General features: G+C 20.6%; 4 protein-coding genes across 5 annotated transcripts; 3 read left to right on the top strand and 1 right to left on the bottom strand.

The window, feature by feature from the left end:
* Nucleotides 1-457: 457 nt before the first annotated feature.
* Nucleotides 458-5,499, bottom strand: LOC411217 (protein PFF0380w). Its single transcript, XM_026441625.1, has 7 exons — nucleotides 5,355-5,499; nucleotides 4,682-4,886; nucleotides 4,375-4,548; nucleotides 4,089-4,290; nucleotides 3,822-4,017; nucleotides 3,508-3,593; nucleotides 458-3,415 (listed from the first exon to the last, which is right to left on the bottom strand). The coding sequence occupies exons 2-7, from the start codon at nucleotides 4,866-4,868 to the stop codon at nucleotides 514-516; spliced, it is 3,747 nt and encodes a 1,248-aa protein (XP_026297410.1). The 5' UTR covers nucleotides 4,869-4,886; nucleotides 5,355-5,499; the 3' UTR covers nucleotides 458-513.
* A 90-nt stretch (nucleotides 5,500-5,589) lies between these two features.
* On the top strand, nucleotides 5,590-8,240 carry LOC411218 (WW domain-binding protein 11). Its single transcript, XM_394692.6, has 7 exons — nucleotides 5,590-5,771; nucleotides 5,857-5,982; nucleotides 6,091-6,188; nucleotides 6,311-6,482; nucleotides 6,560-6,813; nucleotides 6,907-7,444; nucleotides 7,688-8,240. Exons 1-7 carry the CDS (start codon nucleotides 5,708-5,710, stop codon nucleotides 8,128-8,130), a joined length of 1,695 nt encoding a protein of 564 aa, XP_394692.3. The 5' UTR covers nucleotides 5,590-5,707; the 3' UTR covers nucleotides 8,131-8,240.
* A 796-nt stretch (nucleotides 8,241-9,036) lies between these two features.
* On the top strand, nucleotides 9,037-14,994 carry LOC412491 (double-stranded RNA-specific editase 1). 2 transcript variants are annotated; one of them, XM_395948.7, is made up of 6 exons: nucleotides 9,037-9,270; nucleotides 9,714-9,760; nucleotides 12,523-13,156; nucleotides 13,484-13,653; nucleotides 13,731-14,289; nucleotides 14,589-14,994. In XM_395948.7, exons 1-6 carry the CDS (start codon nucleotides 9,231-9,233, stop codon nucleotides 14,702-14,704), a joined length of 1,566 nt encoding a protein of 521 aa, XP_395948.5. In that variant the 5' UTR covers nucleotides 9,037-9,230; the 3' UTR covers nucleotides 14,705-14,994. The 2 variants fall into 2 exon arrangements, with proteins under 2 accessions (XP_395948.5, XP_016768705.2); XM_016913216.2 differs by having other exon boundaries at nucleotides 9,051-9,270; nucleotides 12,625-13,156.
* A 298-nt stretch (nucleotides 14,995-15,292) lies between these two features.
* LOC107964764 (intraflagellar transport protein 22 homolog) lies at nucleotides 15,293-16,731 on the top strand. The gene is made up of 4 exons (XM_016913217.2): nucleotides 15,293-15,842; nucleotides 16,040-16,209; nucleotides 16,275-16,474; nucleotides 16,557-16,731. The coding sequence occupies exons 1-4, from the start codon at nucleotides 15,804-15,806 to the stop codon at nucleotides 16,700-16,702; spliced, it is 555 nt and encodes a 184-aa protein (XP_016768706.1). The 5' UTR covers nucleotides 15,293-15,803; the 3' UTR covers nucleotides 16,703-16,731.
* Nucleotides 16,732-17,178: the final 447 nt, after the last annotated feature.

Below are 17,178 nucleotides of genomic sequence, written 5' to 3'. Positions count from 1 at the left end.
AATTTTAGACGAAATAAAAAAGTACATTAAATTAATATAGCATATTAATAATAAATTAATAATAAATAGCATATATAAATAAATAAAACATTCAAACAATATATATTTTACAAACTTTATTATAAAATAATATAACTATATACAAATATATATGTTAATACATATATATATATATAAAAACTATGTCCTTCAAAAATGAAAATTTTAAATATATTTTTATAAATAACAATTTTTATATAAGAATTATCACATTCTTATCGTTTCTATCTATAAATTAATATAATATAACATAAATACTGAATAAATTGTATAATAATATTTATTTAGATTATTATAGATATAATTTGATATTATATATATATATAATTTACATTAAGATATAATGTTTTTAATCTTTTTTTTTTTATACAATATAATTTTAATTTATAAATTGTTTTCGATTAATCACGAATTTATTATCTAAAAATCAAAAAGCATCAAAAGATATTATTTATTTATTTTATTTTACTATCTTCAATTATGATTTTGCATTGAATTACAAAGCATTTCAGAATTATAAAGTTCTAAATGCAATCGATTTGTTTCTGTTCTTAGTGAAAATAAAAATTGATCAATTTCCATTTCATTAATATTTTTACTTAAAAAATGACAAGAATTAAGTGCATTTTCTGAAAAAATACAATTTGACGAATGTCTGGAAACATTAGACACATAATTATATAAAGGTATATAACATTGTATATTTACCGGCTTTTCTAATTTTTCTTGTTTTATGTGATTAATCTTACAAATATTAATTGTTGGAATTTCATTATCTGAATGTCTTTGAGATACATTTTTTATCAAAGATGTAGATGTAGAATTATGTAAACTATATTTTGGATATTCATAACATTTAGGAACAGAACTAGAACTTTGTAATGTATCTACACATGAGTCTTGACAATTAGATGATATATATTCTGTATTTTTAATATTTTTTGTACATAAATTTGTTTTTATTAAAGATAAATTTAAATAATCTGTCATTGAACTGGATGATAAATCTAATTGTATCTGTGGTTTAAATTGTTTTTCATATTTGTTGTTATTATCAAGTAATCTATTAGCTTCATTACATTGCATATTATTTGAATGAAGTGTAGTTATTTTATGTAAAAATTTTTCTTTGTCTTTAATACTATTTTCTTGTTTCTGAATCTTCTTTCGTTTATAAAATTTATTTTTTGTATATATTTTTTTATTGGTTCTATGTTGCTTAACAATATCATTTTCACTAGAAAAAGTACTTGAAACACTGCTATGAGAATTATAACTTTCAGAACTTTTAAATTTTTGAACTTTAAATAAATCATTCAAAGCTAATTCAACTGATATTGAATTATTAGAATTATTAGAATTGTCAGAATTATAATTGGTACTTATTTTGTCCCACTTATCATCAATTACGTTTTCTTTTTCTGTAGAATTACTTATATTTTGAGTATCAAATAATGAATTATCTAAGATATCCTGTATATTAATAATATTTTCATCTTGATTTATATCATTGTAATGTCTTAATAACTTTACTTTCTCTTCTGTACATTTATTTTTACTTGATTCTTTGTTCTGTAATTCATTTTGTATTGCCATTAATAATTCATCAAATGAAGAGTTTTTCAAAGTTTCTAATTTTTGTATCAAATTAAATTTTTTAGTTTCATCAATGAATGCTACTAAACTTGATATTTGCAATAAATTTTCTCTAACACAAGGATTTGAATATAAATATTCTAATGCATTATGATAATATTTCATATCTGTTTTAGAAATCATAAGATTTGGCATATATGAATCTAATTTAAGAGGAAATGGAAAATATGCATTAAACTTCTCTCCAGATTTTCGATTATAACTTTTGAAATTTTCTATTTCTTTGTACATTTCTATTATATTTTCATCTAAAGAAGTTGTAAAATATAAATAAGTATCATTAATTTCATTATCGTTACGTATTTCTGGATAAATACACAAGAGAGCTTGTTTTTGTATTTTATAAAATATTTTAATCATTTCAATATGTTTTTGATATATAAATTTTTGAATAGATTCTTTTATAAATTTCATTGTATTATTTAATAATTTAATTTCAAAATCGAGTTTTTGTTTCCAATTAAATGCTTGTTTTAATAATATTTCCTCATCATTTAAATTTAGTTCATTATAAAATGTATTAAAATTTTCTATATTTGAAAGACGAAGATTTAATTCTTCTAAAATAAAAGCATTTGCACTATCTTGAACATTATTTGATTCAATTATATTATTATTTCCAATGTGATGAATTTTTTGTGTTGAATCTAATTGATGCATTTTATCATGAATAATATTAGAAATTCTATTTTCCGAATCCACATCAGTATTTACATAATTATAACATAAAGAAGTTTCTCCTATATTTTTGCTGTGAAAATTATATTTTACACGCTCAATAATTATATCAATATTAGATTCTGATATATCATCTTGTACATTTGATAAATCAACTTCAAATATTATATTTTCGTTATGTTTTTGCCAATTAGAGGAATTATTTATCGGAAAATTATTATCGGAAAAATTTAATGTAAAAATATGTATAACTTTAGGTTTAGATAAATTATATGATACAGTAGTTATATTCTCTTTTTTATCTTCTTTAATATATTGAAATTCATCTATTAAATTAGTACTTGGCACAAATAGAGAACTAACTTTTATTTTATTTTGTACATTAGGCATATTTTTTAAATGAGAAAGATTATATAAATTATTAACATTTTTAATTATATTATTGTCCATCTCTTCTATATTAGAAAATTGCATCCTATTTACAACTTCTTTATTTACATCATCAATTGTCTTACTAACTTCTGATTTTACATTATTTAATGAATTAACACTAGTTATAGATAAATCACTTATAGCTTTAATGACAGGTTTAATGTCAAAATGATTTTCATCATTAATGTTAGATTTTGCATAAAGTTTTTCAAATTCTGTAGTGGAAGTAGCCCAAATATTATTTGGATAATTTAATGGAAGTTTCAATAGATAAAAATTTGAACCTCCAACAGAAGTTAGTAATTGTTTTAATGTTTCTATTTCATTTTCTGCAATTATTGTTATAGAGATACCATAAGATCCATAACGTCCAGCTCTTCCTATTCTATGTAAATATGTTGGAGCATCTGTAGGTAAATCAAGATTTACAACTAAATTTACATTATCTGCATCTATACCTCTTGCAGTTAAATCAGTTGTTAACATTATTTTGCATTTAAAAGTCTTTAATTTATTAATTGCCTCAAGTCTTTTATTCATGTTTTGATTTCCAGCAATAAAAGTTGCTGTAAAACCTATAGAATTAATCTTGTTACATACAGATTGAGCTCTGTAAATAATTATATATTTTTAACGTAAATATAATACAATATTATATAAGAGATTATAAATAAAAAAAATAAGAAAAATAAAAATATTTACCTTGATTGATAATTTGAAAAAACTAAGCTTTGTTTAAATGGAACTTTGTTAAATATTTTTATTAATTCATCTACTTTTATTTGAACCTAAAATTTAATATCCATATAAATTATTATTTTAATATATCAAATTAGTCTACAAATTAATTGTATATTTATCATTTATTTTATACTATTTTTTACTATTTTATTGATAATTTTTTAATACTACCTTTAAAAAAAATTAAAAAATAAAGTTTAAAAAACCATAAAAATGCATATAAATTTATAAAATGATCTGATATTATATAATTATATAAAATATAAAGATTTCACCTGTTTCATAGCATTTGGATGAGAAGGAACAATTGTTACAAATTGTCTAAGTCCAATAAGAATTGGTTCATTATTATTTGGAGACACTAAAACAGGAGAACACATGTATGTCTGTAAAAATATTTCTAAATCTCCTGGATAAGTAGCACTTGATGCTATAACTTGTTTACTTAATGGTAATTTTGAAAAGATGTAACTGAAAATAATTTATATTTTAAATATTTTTATATTTTTGATTTACTTCAATATAAATATTATTATACAAACTTAATATCTTTTTGAAAACTTGTTTCCATCAATTTGTCTGCTTCATCAAGGACAAATAATCTAACATTTTCAACTTTTAAAAATCCTTTATCAATTAAATGTCTAATTCTTCCTGGAGCACCAACAGCTATCTGACAGTTGTTTACTTTTTTCTTATCATTCTCTATAGCTAGTCCCCCTATAAATACTTCAACTTTTAAATCTGAAATAAAAAAATTTTTATTTTATAATTCTTATTTAAAAAATTTATATAAAAAAACAAGTTTAATTAAAAATTTTTTTTAACCTTTTATTTCACAACCAACGGATGAAAAAACTTGTGCAATTTGAACAGCAATTTCTCTAGTAGGTGCTAATATTAATACTTGTACAGATGATATATCTATATCAATCATTTCAAGTGATATTATACAAAATACTAAAGTTTTTCCAGTGCCTGATTTAGCACGCATTATTAAGTCTATAATTAAAATTTAGATTTATAATATAAATCTTATAAAAAATTAAAATATAGATTATATTATATTTATATTTATATTATATTTATAGAAATATAGATTAAATTATATAAAATAAACAAAAATTATATATACCAAAACCACATCTTCCTAATGGAATTGCTTTTAATTGAATAGGTGAAGGTCTTTGGAAACCACAAACAGATAATCCATCCAAAATTTTTTGAGAAAATCCCATTTGAAAAAATGTAACGTCATCTTGTATTTTAATATCCTTTGTTCGTGGTTTTTTATTTATATCATGTGCAATAATGTGAGACATTCTTTTCTTGTGTTCTTTCTTATAATAATTATAAAAATAATTTTTAAAATTAAATTTTGTTATTAATATTACATAAATTTAATAATATAATATTAAATTAAGCCATTTATAATTATAAAATTATAAATTATTTTTTAATATTATATTATTTTAATTATTTATATATATGTATATATATATACATATATGTATTTATACAATATCTGTATTAAATATATAATATAAAGAACTTTATACATCATTCAATAAGTATAAACTAATATAATATTTTAATATTATAATATTATAATATTAATAATATTAATATTATATAATAATATAATATTAATATTAATAATATAATCTTCATTAATACCATTACAATATTATAATATTATAATATATGTAATAACTAATATTTAATAATAATTAAAATTATGATTTTTATTTATATATTAATAAAGTAAAAAATATTATTTACACAATTAACACGAAATGTATACTTACTTAACTATATAAAGTTATTATTGAACCGGCTTCTGTTTATAACAGAAACAGGTTATGAATTTTTTTGAATTATTATATATATACCATATTTTATGAAAATTGAATTTAAGTATTAGAATTTTATTTTTCTATTCGTGTTCTCAATTTAATCTACTCTCCAATCAATTTATATATACTGGACAAATAAAATTCAAACTATAGTGAAGTTTTTTAGTGTACACTCTATAGTATATTCTCAGTATTAATGGTGAATCTATAGTTATGATGAATGTAAATAATAATTTATTTAATATAAAAATTGTGAAAACAGAACATAAATTTAAGTTTTAAGAAATTTTATTAAATAATAAAATATGGGTCGTCGTTCAATAAATACCACAAAAAGTGGGAAATATATGAATCCCACTGATCAAGCACGTTAGTAAATAACATAACCTAAAAATTTATTCTTTAAAATTATAAATTACTAAGTTATAATTTATTATTTACGAATTTATTATAGGTAAAGAAGCACGTAAAAAGGAATTAAAGAAAAACAAAAAACAGAGACAGTTAGTACGTGCTGCTGTTTTAAAAGGCAAAGATCCTGCTCAAATTATTGAAGAAATGGAAAAAATAGATCAAATGGGTTAGCAAAATATTTAATATTTTATAAATCTAGAAATATTAATTATTATTAATTGTATAATATATACATATGTATATAAAAAAAATTAAAATTTTAAATAATTTTTAGAATATAATGTTATGCAGCCACCACCTCTTAATGAGAAAGTATTGAAAGATAAACGGAAGAAATTAAAGGAGACTTTAGACCGTGTCTTAAAAATGTATGTAAGTACTTCCTATATAATAGCTATATATTTGCTACAAAAATTATTGGTAAGATGAAATCAATGTTGATAATTTATATATTATAAAATAAGTATATCATTTTTACTTTTGTTTCTTTGTAGGCAAAAGATGATCAAGAAAAATGGGCTGAATTAAAAGAACAATTAATTCAATATGAACGTAGAAGAATAGATTTAGTTTCTTATTTTGAAGCTGTAAGACATGCACAACAAGTACAAGTTGATGAAATTCCATTGCCATCAGCTGGTAATGATATATCTCGAATGTATTCAGGTATTTAATAATATTTATGATATTATGATATTATTTACAATGTAAAATTTTGTACTTCATATAAAATATGTTTTCAGGTTCCTTAACTTCTCAAATACCTTTACCAGATATGCCACAACCACCAGCACATATGTATCCTCCTCATCCACATTATATACCACAACATCATCCTCTTATGAACATACCAATTCCACCAAGCATTTTAAAAAAAACAAGTGCATATGCAACATCTTCTTCTATACCAACATTAGCACCTAATAAGGAACCACCTGGTGTTCCACCTTTTCCTCCCCCTGATTTATCAAGTGATGATGAAGATACATCTGAAAAGGTATTTAAATTTATTCAAAATCAATTAATATGTTTATTATAGTATATATTATATATATACGTTATTATTAAGTAATCATATAATTATATATAGTCTAAAGAATCAGCACCAAAATCGAGAACAATTCGATTTGCGGATGACAAAGAAGATAAACAAGAATCAGAAAATAAAGATAAAGATGCTGATAAAGAAAAAGAAAAAGAAAGAGACATATCTAAAGTAAAACCAACTACTTTACAACAGAAAATGTTAGCTATGGCAGGACAAGATATTGACCAATTTATGCGTGAAATGGAAGTTGTTCATAAAAAACGAGAAACCGAACGAGCTCAAGATTTAAATGCTCGATTATCGTTACTTGAAGCAGAAAATGAACCTAATTCAAAATCTAATAACAAATCTGTTAATAATAAAACGGAAGAAGAAGATCTAGAACCACCAGGAGCATCAGATCATTCATCAAACCATAATCAACATACGTCACATTCTCATTCTCAACATACACAACCACATACAATGCCCCCTATGGGATTACCACCTCCTCCTTTAATGTATAGACCTCCACCACCACCATTACATTTAAGAATGCCTCCACCACCTCCTCCTCGTATTGGACTTCGTTTACCTCCTGGTAAGAATAAATTATATTATTTAATAATTTATCAAAATATTTATCATTATTTATATATTAATATAATATACAATATAGCTATATTGTATATGAAAATTATTAAAATAATATAAATATTTTTAAAAATCTTTTCTTTAAATATTTATTATTAATGATAAAAATGGTGTTACAAAAAAAAGAAAATAAAGTGACAAAGTATAATACAAAATATCAAAATATTAATTAAAATTTAATTATTTATAGGTCCACCACCAGGAATGCCAAGAATGTTAAGACCTGGTCCACCAAGTATGCCTAGAATGCCTCCTCCACAAATGCAAATGCCAAATTTATCAAATATGACAAACATAGGAAATCCTCAATTGCAGACACAATCTGGAACAGGATCACAACCTAAAACACCTAATGTACTTTCTGCTGCACCACAATTAATTAATAGAAAAGATAAAGATGGTAAATGTACTACAACTATTGAAGCAAAACCACAAATTAGAAATTTAGCAGCTGATGTTACAAGATTTTTACCTACCTCTCTTCGTGTGAAAAGAGATGATAAGAAAAAACCAAGCACTCTATCAAGACTTTCAGAAAGGATACCAGAAACACAACCAGTACGAACTACTCAACCTAAAACAAAAGATGATGCATATATGCAATTTATGCAAGAAATGGAAGGATTACTTTAAATTTATAATATTTTATAATACAATTTTTCTGAATAGTAAAAGTTAAATCTTGTAAAATATGTTACAATATATTATTGGTATAATTAAATAACTAATGATGTATATATATATATATTTTTTTTTAATTTTAAATCCTCTAAATTTATAAATTTTATGTTTCTTTATTACATAATATAAATTTACATAAACTATTGTTTGTAAAACTAATTAAAAAATTTTTATTGAAAAATTCTAATGTATTTTATAACAATTAATAATCGATATTAATAATTTTAGTAATTATTAATTAAATAAAATATTTTAGTAATTAATAATTAAATAAAAAAATTTCTTTAAAATATTTTACTTACATTCAACATAAAAATATTAATAAAAATTATAATACAAAAAAATAAAAACATAATGTAATAACATATTATAAAACACATTTCTAATACCATATAAAATTTTTTTTATTTATTTTTATTATATAGACGTTTCAGTTTTTTTTTATAATTTTTTTCTATAAATTTTGTCAGTATTTTCATGATGAAATAAAAAATTCAATCATTTCATATTTCTATTATAATTTTGTAACAATTTATGAATATATATTTATATAATATCTTATTTTTATTTATAGAATATATTATGAAAATTTTATAGAAAAAACTATAAAATAAGACTTCCTGTACATTTTAAAATGCAAAAAATATTTATTTAAATTTATAGAAAAAATAATTATATAAAAATTAGTTTTTTTTAACAATATAAAATGAAAAATTTTATTACTTAATTTTAAAAAATTATGAAGAAAACAAATAATATTGCAAAGAAATATGTTCTAATTAAATTTATGAAATTGTCGTTATTAAAGCATGCGCTTAATGGTCAATATGGCAGATTTGCCATTTCCGACAACAGCAAAAACGTCATTTCCTACTTCTATGTAACGAGATAGAAAGTCATTTCCAATTTATGAGTTGGAAGTAATAATACTTATAGGTGTTTTATATAAATTAATTTTATTCTATATTTAAAAATTAAATGAAATGTAAAAAATATTTATATATTCTAAATTTGATTATATCTGAAATAATTTAACTTAAAGAAACTTCAGCATGTATACAAGAAGCAGACAGAGTCAAGGCTATGCCAATAGTAAGTTACTTAAATAATTTTAAAAGAAAAATCAAATTATTTCGAACACATATATATTTTATATTTACATTCTAATATAATAAATATATTCATATATATTTCATATTTTTAATACTCAAAAATGTAAATAGTTTTAATAAAAAAAATCGATATCTATATACCGGCTTATAAAGAATGGCGTCCTAAAATGGATTTTGGCATAATTATATTTATATTATACTTTTTTAATGATAAAAATAATTTTTTAATATTATATGTATATTATTTAGAAATATATATGTGTACATACATATATATATGTATATCTATATATATAGATTTATTTCTATATTTTTATTTCTTTCGTCAATTTAAATAAATAATTTTAAAATTATATATATATTAATTTTATTATAACTTACTTTAATAATTAATATTAGTAATTTTCTTAATTATATTTACAGTGAGAAACCAAAATAGTTCAAATGTGGGATATCAAGGTCAAAGCACTGTAAGTTTCTTATTTTTTATGCTATTTTATTTATAATTTAATGACAATTTTTTCTTAATAATTATAAGAAATACATACATCTTTCAAAAACCATTAAGAAAATTATTCAAATGAAAATATGTATAAAAATATATTGTATTTTAATATATGATCATAGTAAATAAATAATAACATATATGTTATTTTAACCAAATAAATTTATAAAATTATTTTCGATAATTCTGTAATTTACAAATAAAATATGCATCATATAATAAAACATTAAAAATAATATATTTTAGAAAATGAATTTAAAAATATTCATTTATAAAATTTGAATGGTTCAAAAATAAAATTATTTTATTTTTTCTAATTATTTATTTTAATAGATATATTAAAGATAATATAAATTTTTTATGTTTGGTTTACATATTTAGTATATATATATAGCATATACATAAAAGATATATAATTATAATGTAAAGTATTAATATTTAAAATTTTAAAAATAGATTGAAATAATTTATATTATTTTTAAATAAAATTCTGTTTTCCGTATTTTTGCAATATAAGATACATTTACATTTGATAATATACATATTCAAAATATTTAAATGAAATAAATAGAAAATTTAAAAAGTGATTTTAGAGATTAAAATAGATATAAAAATTAATTTTAGAAAATATTCATTAAAGTTTTTTTTCAAACTATAAGCAATTTAATTTTGCAATAAGATAACAATAAAATAAATACATCTGTTTCTCTATCATGCTCTATTTTTATCTCATTTTATCTAATATAATTAAATTTATAATAAATTTAAAAAATTCTTCAGAAAACTTTTGAATTTAATTTTTATGTTTATTTTGATTTTTAAGACCTTTTTTTTAAATTTTCCATGTTATCTAAACATTCATGGAGAAAGTATTTTTTGAATTTAATATTTTATATATGTATATTTATATGGCTGATTGAAATCATAGTAATGTAAGTTATATACAAAATATTTTGATAAATTTATATTTGTAACTTGATATTTGAAGGAATAAATAATTTTTTGTGTGTATAGTATAGTTTAGTATATTTAAATAATTTATATCATAATTTAAAATATGAAAATATAATGTAGTTTTATTGTTTGGATTTATATTATTATAATACAATATTTTATATTATTATATAATACTTTAATTCATGTTCACCAACATATAAAGTTTTAAGAATATAAAGTTAGTTTTAAGAATATAAAGATATATATTATATAGGTATGTAATAATATCATTTTGTATATGTATCAGAAATTTTATCACAAAGTACTTATATGTATTTTATACATATATGTATATAAATATATATATATTACAAAATTATTAATTATACATTTTTTCTAAGAATCAAAGTATTTAATACTTTACTGTTTTTCTTAATTATTTTTTGAATGAAATCTTATAATCTAAATAATAATATAAATAAAAGTAAATAAATAAGAATAGAATAAAAATGAAGTTAGTTAATTTAAATGAATCATTCATTTTTAAGTATTTTTTAATGAAAAATATAATAATAAAACATACATGTTATAAAATTAATTATTCAAAATATTTCTATAATTGTAAAATATTTATAAATTAAAAATCTTAATTATCTCTTGGAAAGATTACATTTTATATTGAAAAATATTATGAAACATATTTAGTTTTTTGTTTCAAAAAAAAAAAGAAATCATTAGAAATATTTTAGATTCATCACAATTATAATGTATTGTTCTTCCATTTGTTGTTTCCAATATTCCATCCATTTGCATGTACTAATTAGTGGTCCCTACTTTCCCCTCCCCTGCAATGCAGGAAATAGTAGCTATACAACAATACCGAGGAGGTCTATTCAGCCAGGGACTAGTTCGTCAGTTACCCACATAGCATAGCCTCCATAGGCCATATTTTTAATAACATACTGAACTGATGTTTAAATGATGTACAAATGATTATGATTTTTAATAAATTTTATAATAAACTTATCAACATTAATTTGTATAACACATATATATATATATATATATCACATTTTTTCAAGTATTAATGTTTAATTTACAAAAAATTATATTCAGTTATATATTTTTTTAATATTATTATTTGTTAAATTTTAATTAAATAATTAGTTTAAGTATTTTTCATAAATTGTAAATTGCTTTGATATATTATATGTTATAAATTAATATTAATTATAAAATTAATGTAACTCTTTTATTCTTAAATTATTTTACTATGATAAAAATTTTATATAATAAATGAAAATATAAATATTTCAATAATTAAAGATTTTTAAAAAACAATTATCTATAATTGCAATTTATATTATATATTTATATTATATTATATATTTATATATTTATATATTATATATTTGCAGAATTTATAATTTTATAAATTATATATTATGTGTATAAAAATTTTAGATATAAAATACTTTTGGTAAAAATGATATTTTATTTCATAATTCTATATATAACAATAAAATTATTATAGAAAGAATGAGAGAGTTAAACTTAAAAATTTTTTTTTATATTTTATACAATCTTTTTTTTTTTTTTTTTTTTTTTGTTATATATAAACTCAGTTCAGTTATATATAAAGAAATATTGGCCATAGAAGAAATTTGGTTGGTATGAATTATGAGGGTAGCATTAGACTGCTTTCAAATGCATATGCGATGCTAGACCTTGGTGGGATAGCACAACCGTACAGGTTCCTTGTGTAGCGGCGACCCACCCTATGTTTTGCAGTACAATCAGCAAGGCAGTTTTCAAGGAACACAATCTTCTCCAAATCAGCAAAATAATTACAAACAAGGAAGTGCACAAAATTCACAATCATTTAAACCGCAGCAACAGCAGCAACAACCTCAAATACAACAAGTAGCAGCAAGGAACTTACAACAAGGGAAACCTCAACAGGCACAGGTGCAACCAACAACATTAAGGAATTTGCAACAAGGGAAATCTCAACCACAGCAACAATTGCCACAATCACAAATTAAGCAACCTCAACAATCAATTACAAATTCTTCTCAATCTCAATCTCAGCCACAACCTCAGTCTCAATCCCAATCACAATCTCAATCTCAATCTCAATCTCAATCACAGCCTCAATCACAATCTCAATCTCAGTCTCAACCTCAACGATTAAAACCAATTTTAAAACAACCTTCTCAACAACAAAATGCAGCAGTTGCACAAAATAATCCTATTTCATCATCTCAATCATTAGTTTCCACTCCAACATCTCCTTTAACAACTAATTCTAATCCTACACTGCCAAGTAATATATGTGAAGTAAAAAATGAAAATCAAGTGCCTGAAAATACAGATATGGAAATACAAGAACAACATCCAAGATGGAGACGTAAAGCACCTGGATGTAAGTTTAAAATAAATCAATAAGTATATAGCAAATTTAAGTTCAATTTTTTAAATTAATTCAAAAATTTGTTTTGAAAAAAAATAATTATATAAATTATTTAAAAAATAAAAGAAATATTTACAGAATATAATTATTATTGAAATAATGATGACAATTCACTGCGCAAATTTGAAGATTAGAATTATTATTATATACTCCAGTAACTTATTGTTGAATTGTGGAATATTAATAATCATTGTGAATATTAATATACTGATATAAATATTGAAAAAATTAATAAATTATATTATTATTTAATAAATTGATTAAAATTTATATTTTTAGTTAGGGTAAATAAAAGACTAAAACGACTTCGTTTAAATCAACGTCTAAGAAAAACATTACAACCAAAAAATGCAATTATGGTATTAAATGAAATGAAACCTGGAGTGCAATTTACATTTCCTGAAACTCAAGGACCTATGCCAAACTCTCTATATCTTGTTCATGCAGAGGTATTTAAAATAATTCAACATATTTTATTTTGAATGACAAAATTGTAAAATAATTTTTTTCAATGAAAATAAAACAGCTTGATGGTAAAACCTATGTTGGACAAGGATTATCTAAGCCACTTGCTCGTCAAAATGCTGCTGAAAATGCATTGAAGGCTTTATTACTTGAAAAAATGACAGCTGCAACTATGAAAGCACGTATGGATGCTGAATCAGATGGGCAAGTGAATCAAGCTATAGAATCATCTAATACATCAAAAGAAGATAATAATGAAGAAAGTGGAACACCAATGGATACTAGTGTTGATGAAAGTGATGAAATTCCATGGAGTTCTTTAGCTAGCTTTGCATTGTATAAACTTTTCCTTGAATGGCATAATCAAGGAACATCAGTTCCAGTTCCAAGACCAGGATTACCATCGCCTGTTAAAGGAAGCAAACGAGAGATTTCTCATGTCCAAAAAACTCCAGTTCAAAAAGAACTTCCGCCCAATGCAACAAACATACATCCTGTTATGTTATTAAATCAAATGAGACCTGGTTTAACATATGTAGAACTCAATCGTGTTGGCAATCCACCTAACACAATGTTTACTCTTGCTGTTGATATTGATGGCATTGAATATACGGGAACAGGTAATGTAATATATATATATTTTGTATATATAATTTGATTCCTTTTTTAGTTTAAATATTTATATGTTTATTATTAATATACAAAAAGATATTTTGTACATTAAAGTAAATTATTAAATTATTAAATTAGTAATAAAGATTAATTTATAATTCATATTTAATATTTATAACATTTTGAAAATTATATAACATATATAATTTTTTATTTTATTTTTGTTTTTTTATTTTATTTTTTTATTTTTATTTTTTATTTTTTTTTTTTTTTTTTTATATAAAAAATGTATGGATATATATTACAGCAAAAAACAAGAAAGATGCGAAGAAAATAGCAGCAAAATCTGCACTTTTTGCTTTATATGGTTTAAACTATCCAGATGAAACCACGCCAATAATCCAAGATCAACCAATGGTTTAAAAAATAATATTAATTTTTATAATATGTAAATTGTGATACTATATCATAGTATTACTTACTCTACATTGAAAATTTTTATTCATATATTATATGAATTATTGCATATTATAAAAAAAATTCAAGAAATTTAATAATTGCAAATATCATACATCAGTCTATAGTATCATATCAGTATAAAAGATTTATGGAAATATTTTTTCTTATAATTTTGCATTATAATATAAGTAATAAATAATGAATATATTATAAATAAATCAAAATAATCAATATATTTCTTTTATCAATGGGAAATAATATAAATAATAAGTATAATCTTATTAAATTATTATATAAAGATGATTATCAAATTTATTGATTATCACATTTTAATTTTCACTTTTTTTTTATTGTATAATTATTTCATTACATATTAATATTAATAGTTTATTTATCATCGAATTCTATTTATCTAAAATAGTACAGATGATAATAATGTAAAAGTAGTTGTAAATACATTATTAATTAATGAATATGTAATTGAAATTACATTTTTCCAAAAAAGAGAAAATTGCTTTCTTTAAGAACTTATACTTTATATAGTATATATATATATATATATATATAGTATATAATCTATTATTTTATATCTAATGTTTCACTTGTATCGTGTTCAAACTAAAATGTTTATGTATCATAATAAATGGACATATACAAATAAATTTTATGCTTATCAATAATTAACTATATTCTAAAATATAAGTTTTTTTTATTTTCAATATAATATGTATTTTTATGTTTATTGACCTTTTATATTGATTTATCATTAAAAGACTAAATCTGTAAGATACAATAATGTCTATTTTAGCATTCACTCAAATTAAATTTATAGAAGTTATTTATAAATTCAAATATGTTACAGAATTTCGATTTAAATTGAATGAATATGAATCAGATTAAATTAGCAATTTATCTTTTATTCAGTATTGAAATTCACAAGCCAAAGTTCCATGCTAAAATAGACATTACTGTATGTAGATATAAATGGTTGTTATAGCGACAATTTTCCAAACATTCAATACAGGAAAGAACTACTTGTATCAAACTAAAATATATGTAAGATATGCAATCACTAAAAATAATAGTTATTGGATCTCTTAGGGTAATATTTTAATTCTATACTTTATAAATAATAATCTATTTTTTGTTATGTAAAAATTTAATTTACTTTTTATTGTATTCATTATATGTACAGTAAAAATAATTACATAAAACTTGTAATTAATATGTATATAATATACATATAAATATAAATTGCGTTAATTCTAAAATTTCAATTGTTTAAAAAATATCTTTTAGAGTGGTAAAACAACAATATCTAATTTTCTTGCGGATGCTACAGAAATACCTTACGATTATTATCCAACTAAAGGAGTACGAATATTAGAATTTGAAGTGCAAAATATAAATGTGAATAATAGTCACATCACAAAAGATATTGAATTATGGGATTGTAGTGGAGATCATAAGTATATATAAATATTTTATTTATTCAAAATTATAAGTTATAACAAAATATATGAATATATTTTAGATATGAACATTGTTGGCCAGCTATAAGAAAGGATGTACATGGCGTTATATTGATTTATAGTGAACAATCAAATGAATGTTTAAAAGAAATTCAACAATTATATGATTATTTTATTGATCAAACTAAATTAGATCCGGACAGATGTGTAATTTTTTGTTATGACCCTGAAAACAAAAATCCTGAAGTTTCAAAAATTATTTGTGAGTACTTATATTAATATAATATTAATAATTATAATAAAAAATATTTATTATTTTATATATTTTTATTTAATTTACATAGCTTCAACATTTATGAAAATATCTCATGTTAAATGCAATATTGAAAGTGGTGGAAGTAAATTAAAAGCTGATTTTTCATCATTCATAAGTACAATACTTAACAAAATACATAATTATAAAAATCAAAAAGATATAAATATTTTGTAGAAAGATATTTAAATACATAATAAATCTTAAAATTCTTTGTTACAAAATATTTATTTTATTCAAACTTGATATGTTTTTACATTTTATAATTACATTTTTAATTTTTAAAAAAACAAATTACATTATTAGATACATTTAATCTAACAATAAAATTAACAATAAAAAGAAGTTTATGAAAGTTTATAATAAAGTTTTGAATTCATTTTCTTTAAATAGAAAATTAAATGCAATAAAAATATCTAAATATTTAGAATTTTTTAAACATTAAAGTAAAATATTTTTTAATAAGTTTTTATTTATATTAAAAATGAAATAATTTCTAAACAGTACATATTGATAAAAAAAATTTTAATAAATCAAAATTAATTTTGCTAAAAAAAAATAGTATGAAATTAATAAAAATAAAAAATTATTATTTTTTGAAATATAACAAAAATCAATATTTTTTATTTTTACCATCTATAATAGACAATTTT

Source organism: Apis mellifera, linkage group LG7, assembly GCF_003254395.2.
Source record: "Apis mellifera strain DH4 linkage group LG7, Amel_HAv3.1, whole genome shotgun sequence".
In the NCBI taxonomy this organism is placed as follows: Eukaryota; Metazoa; Arthropoda; class Insecta; order Hymenoptera; family Apidae; genus Apis; species Apis mellifera.
The sequence above is the reverse complement of the archived record's forward strand: the minus strand, read 5'-3'. Positions and strand labels throughout refer to the sequence as shown.

What these genes read in the sequence shown, in the direction of transcription:
- LOC411217 (XM_026441625.1), bottom strand. Translation starts at nt 4,868, where the DNA reads ATGTCTCACATTATTGCACATGATATAAATAAAAAACCACGAACAAAG. An exon ending in ATTAGGAAGATGTGGTTTTG is followed by an intron (nt 4,549 to 4,681) that starts GTATATATAATT and finishes TTTTAATTATAG; the next exon opens with ACTTAATAATGCGTGCTAAA. An exon ending in ATCCAAATGCTATGAAACAG is followed by an intron (nt 3,594 to 3,821) that starts GTGAAATCTTTA and finishes ATTAAATTTTAG; the next exon opens with GTTCAAATAAAAGTAGATGA.
- LOC411218 (XM_394692.6), top strand. Translation starts at nt 5,708, where the DNA reads ATGGGTCGTCGTTCAATAAATACCACAAAAAGTGGGAAATATATGAAT. An exon ending in GGAAAAAATAGATCAAATGG is followed by an intron (nt 5,983 to 6,090) that starts GTTAGCAAAATA and finishes AATAATTTTTAG; the next exon opens with AATATAATGTTATGCAGCCA. An exon ending in TATATCTCGAATGTATTCAG is followed by an intron (nt 6,483 to 6,559) that starts GTATTTAATAAT and finishes ATATGTTTTCAG; the next exon opens with GTTCCTTAACTTCTCAAATA.
- LOC412491 (XM_395948.7), top strand. Translation starts at nt 9,231, where the DNA reads ATGTATACAAGAAGCAGACAGAGTCAAGGCTATGCCAATA. An exon ending in GAGTCAAGGCTATGCCAATA is followed by an intron (nt 9,271 to 9,713) that starts GTAAGTTACTTA and finishes TTATATTTACAG; the next exon opens with TGAGAAACCAAAATAGTTCA. An exon ending in TATATCTTGTTCATGCAGAG is followed by an intron (nt 13,654 to 13,730) that starts GTATTTAAAATA and finishes AAAATAAAACAG; the next exon opens with CTTGATGGTAAAACCTATGT.
- LOC107964764 (XM_016913217.2), top strand. Translation starts at nt 15,804, where the DNA reads ATGCAATCACTAAAAATAATAGTTATTGGATCTCTTAGG. An exon ending in GATTGTAGTGGAGATCATAA is followed by an intron (nt 16,210 to 16,274) that starts GTATATATAAAT and finishes AATATATTTTAG; the next exon opens with ATATGAACATTGTTGGCCAG. An exon ending in TGAAGTTTCAAAAATTATTT is followed by an intron (nt 16,475 to 16,556) that starts GTGAGTACTTAT and finishes TAATTTACATAG; the next exon opens with CTTCAACATTTATGAAAATA.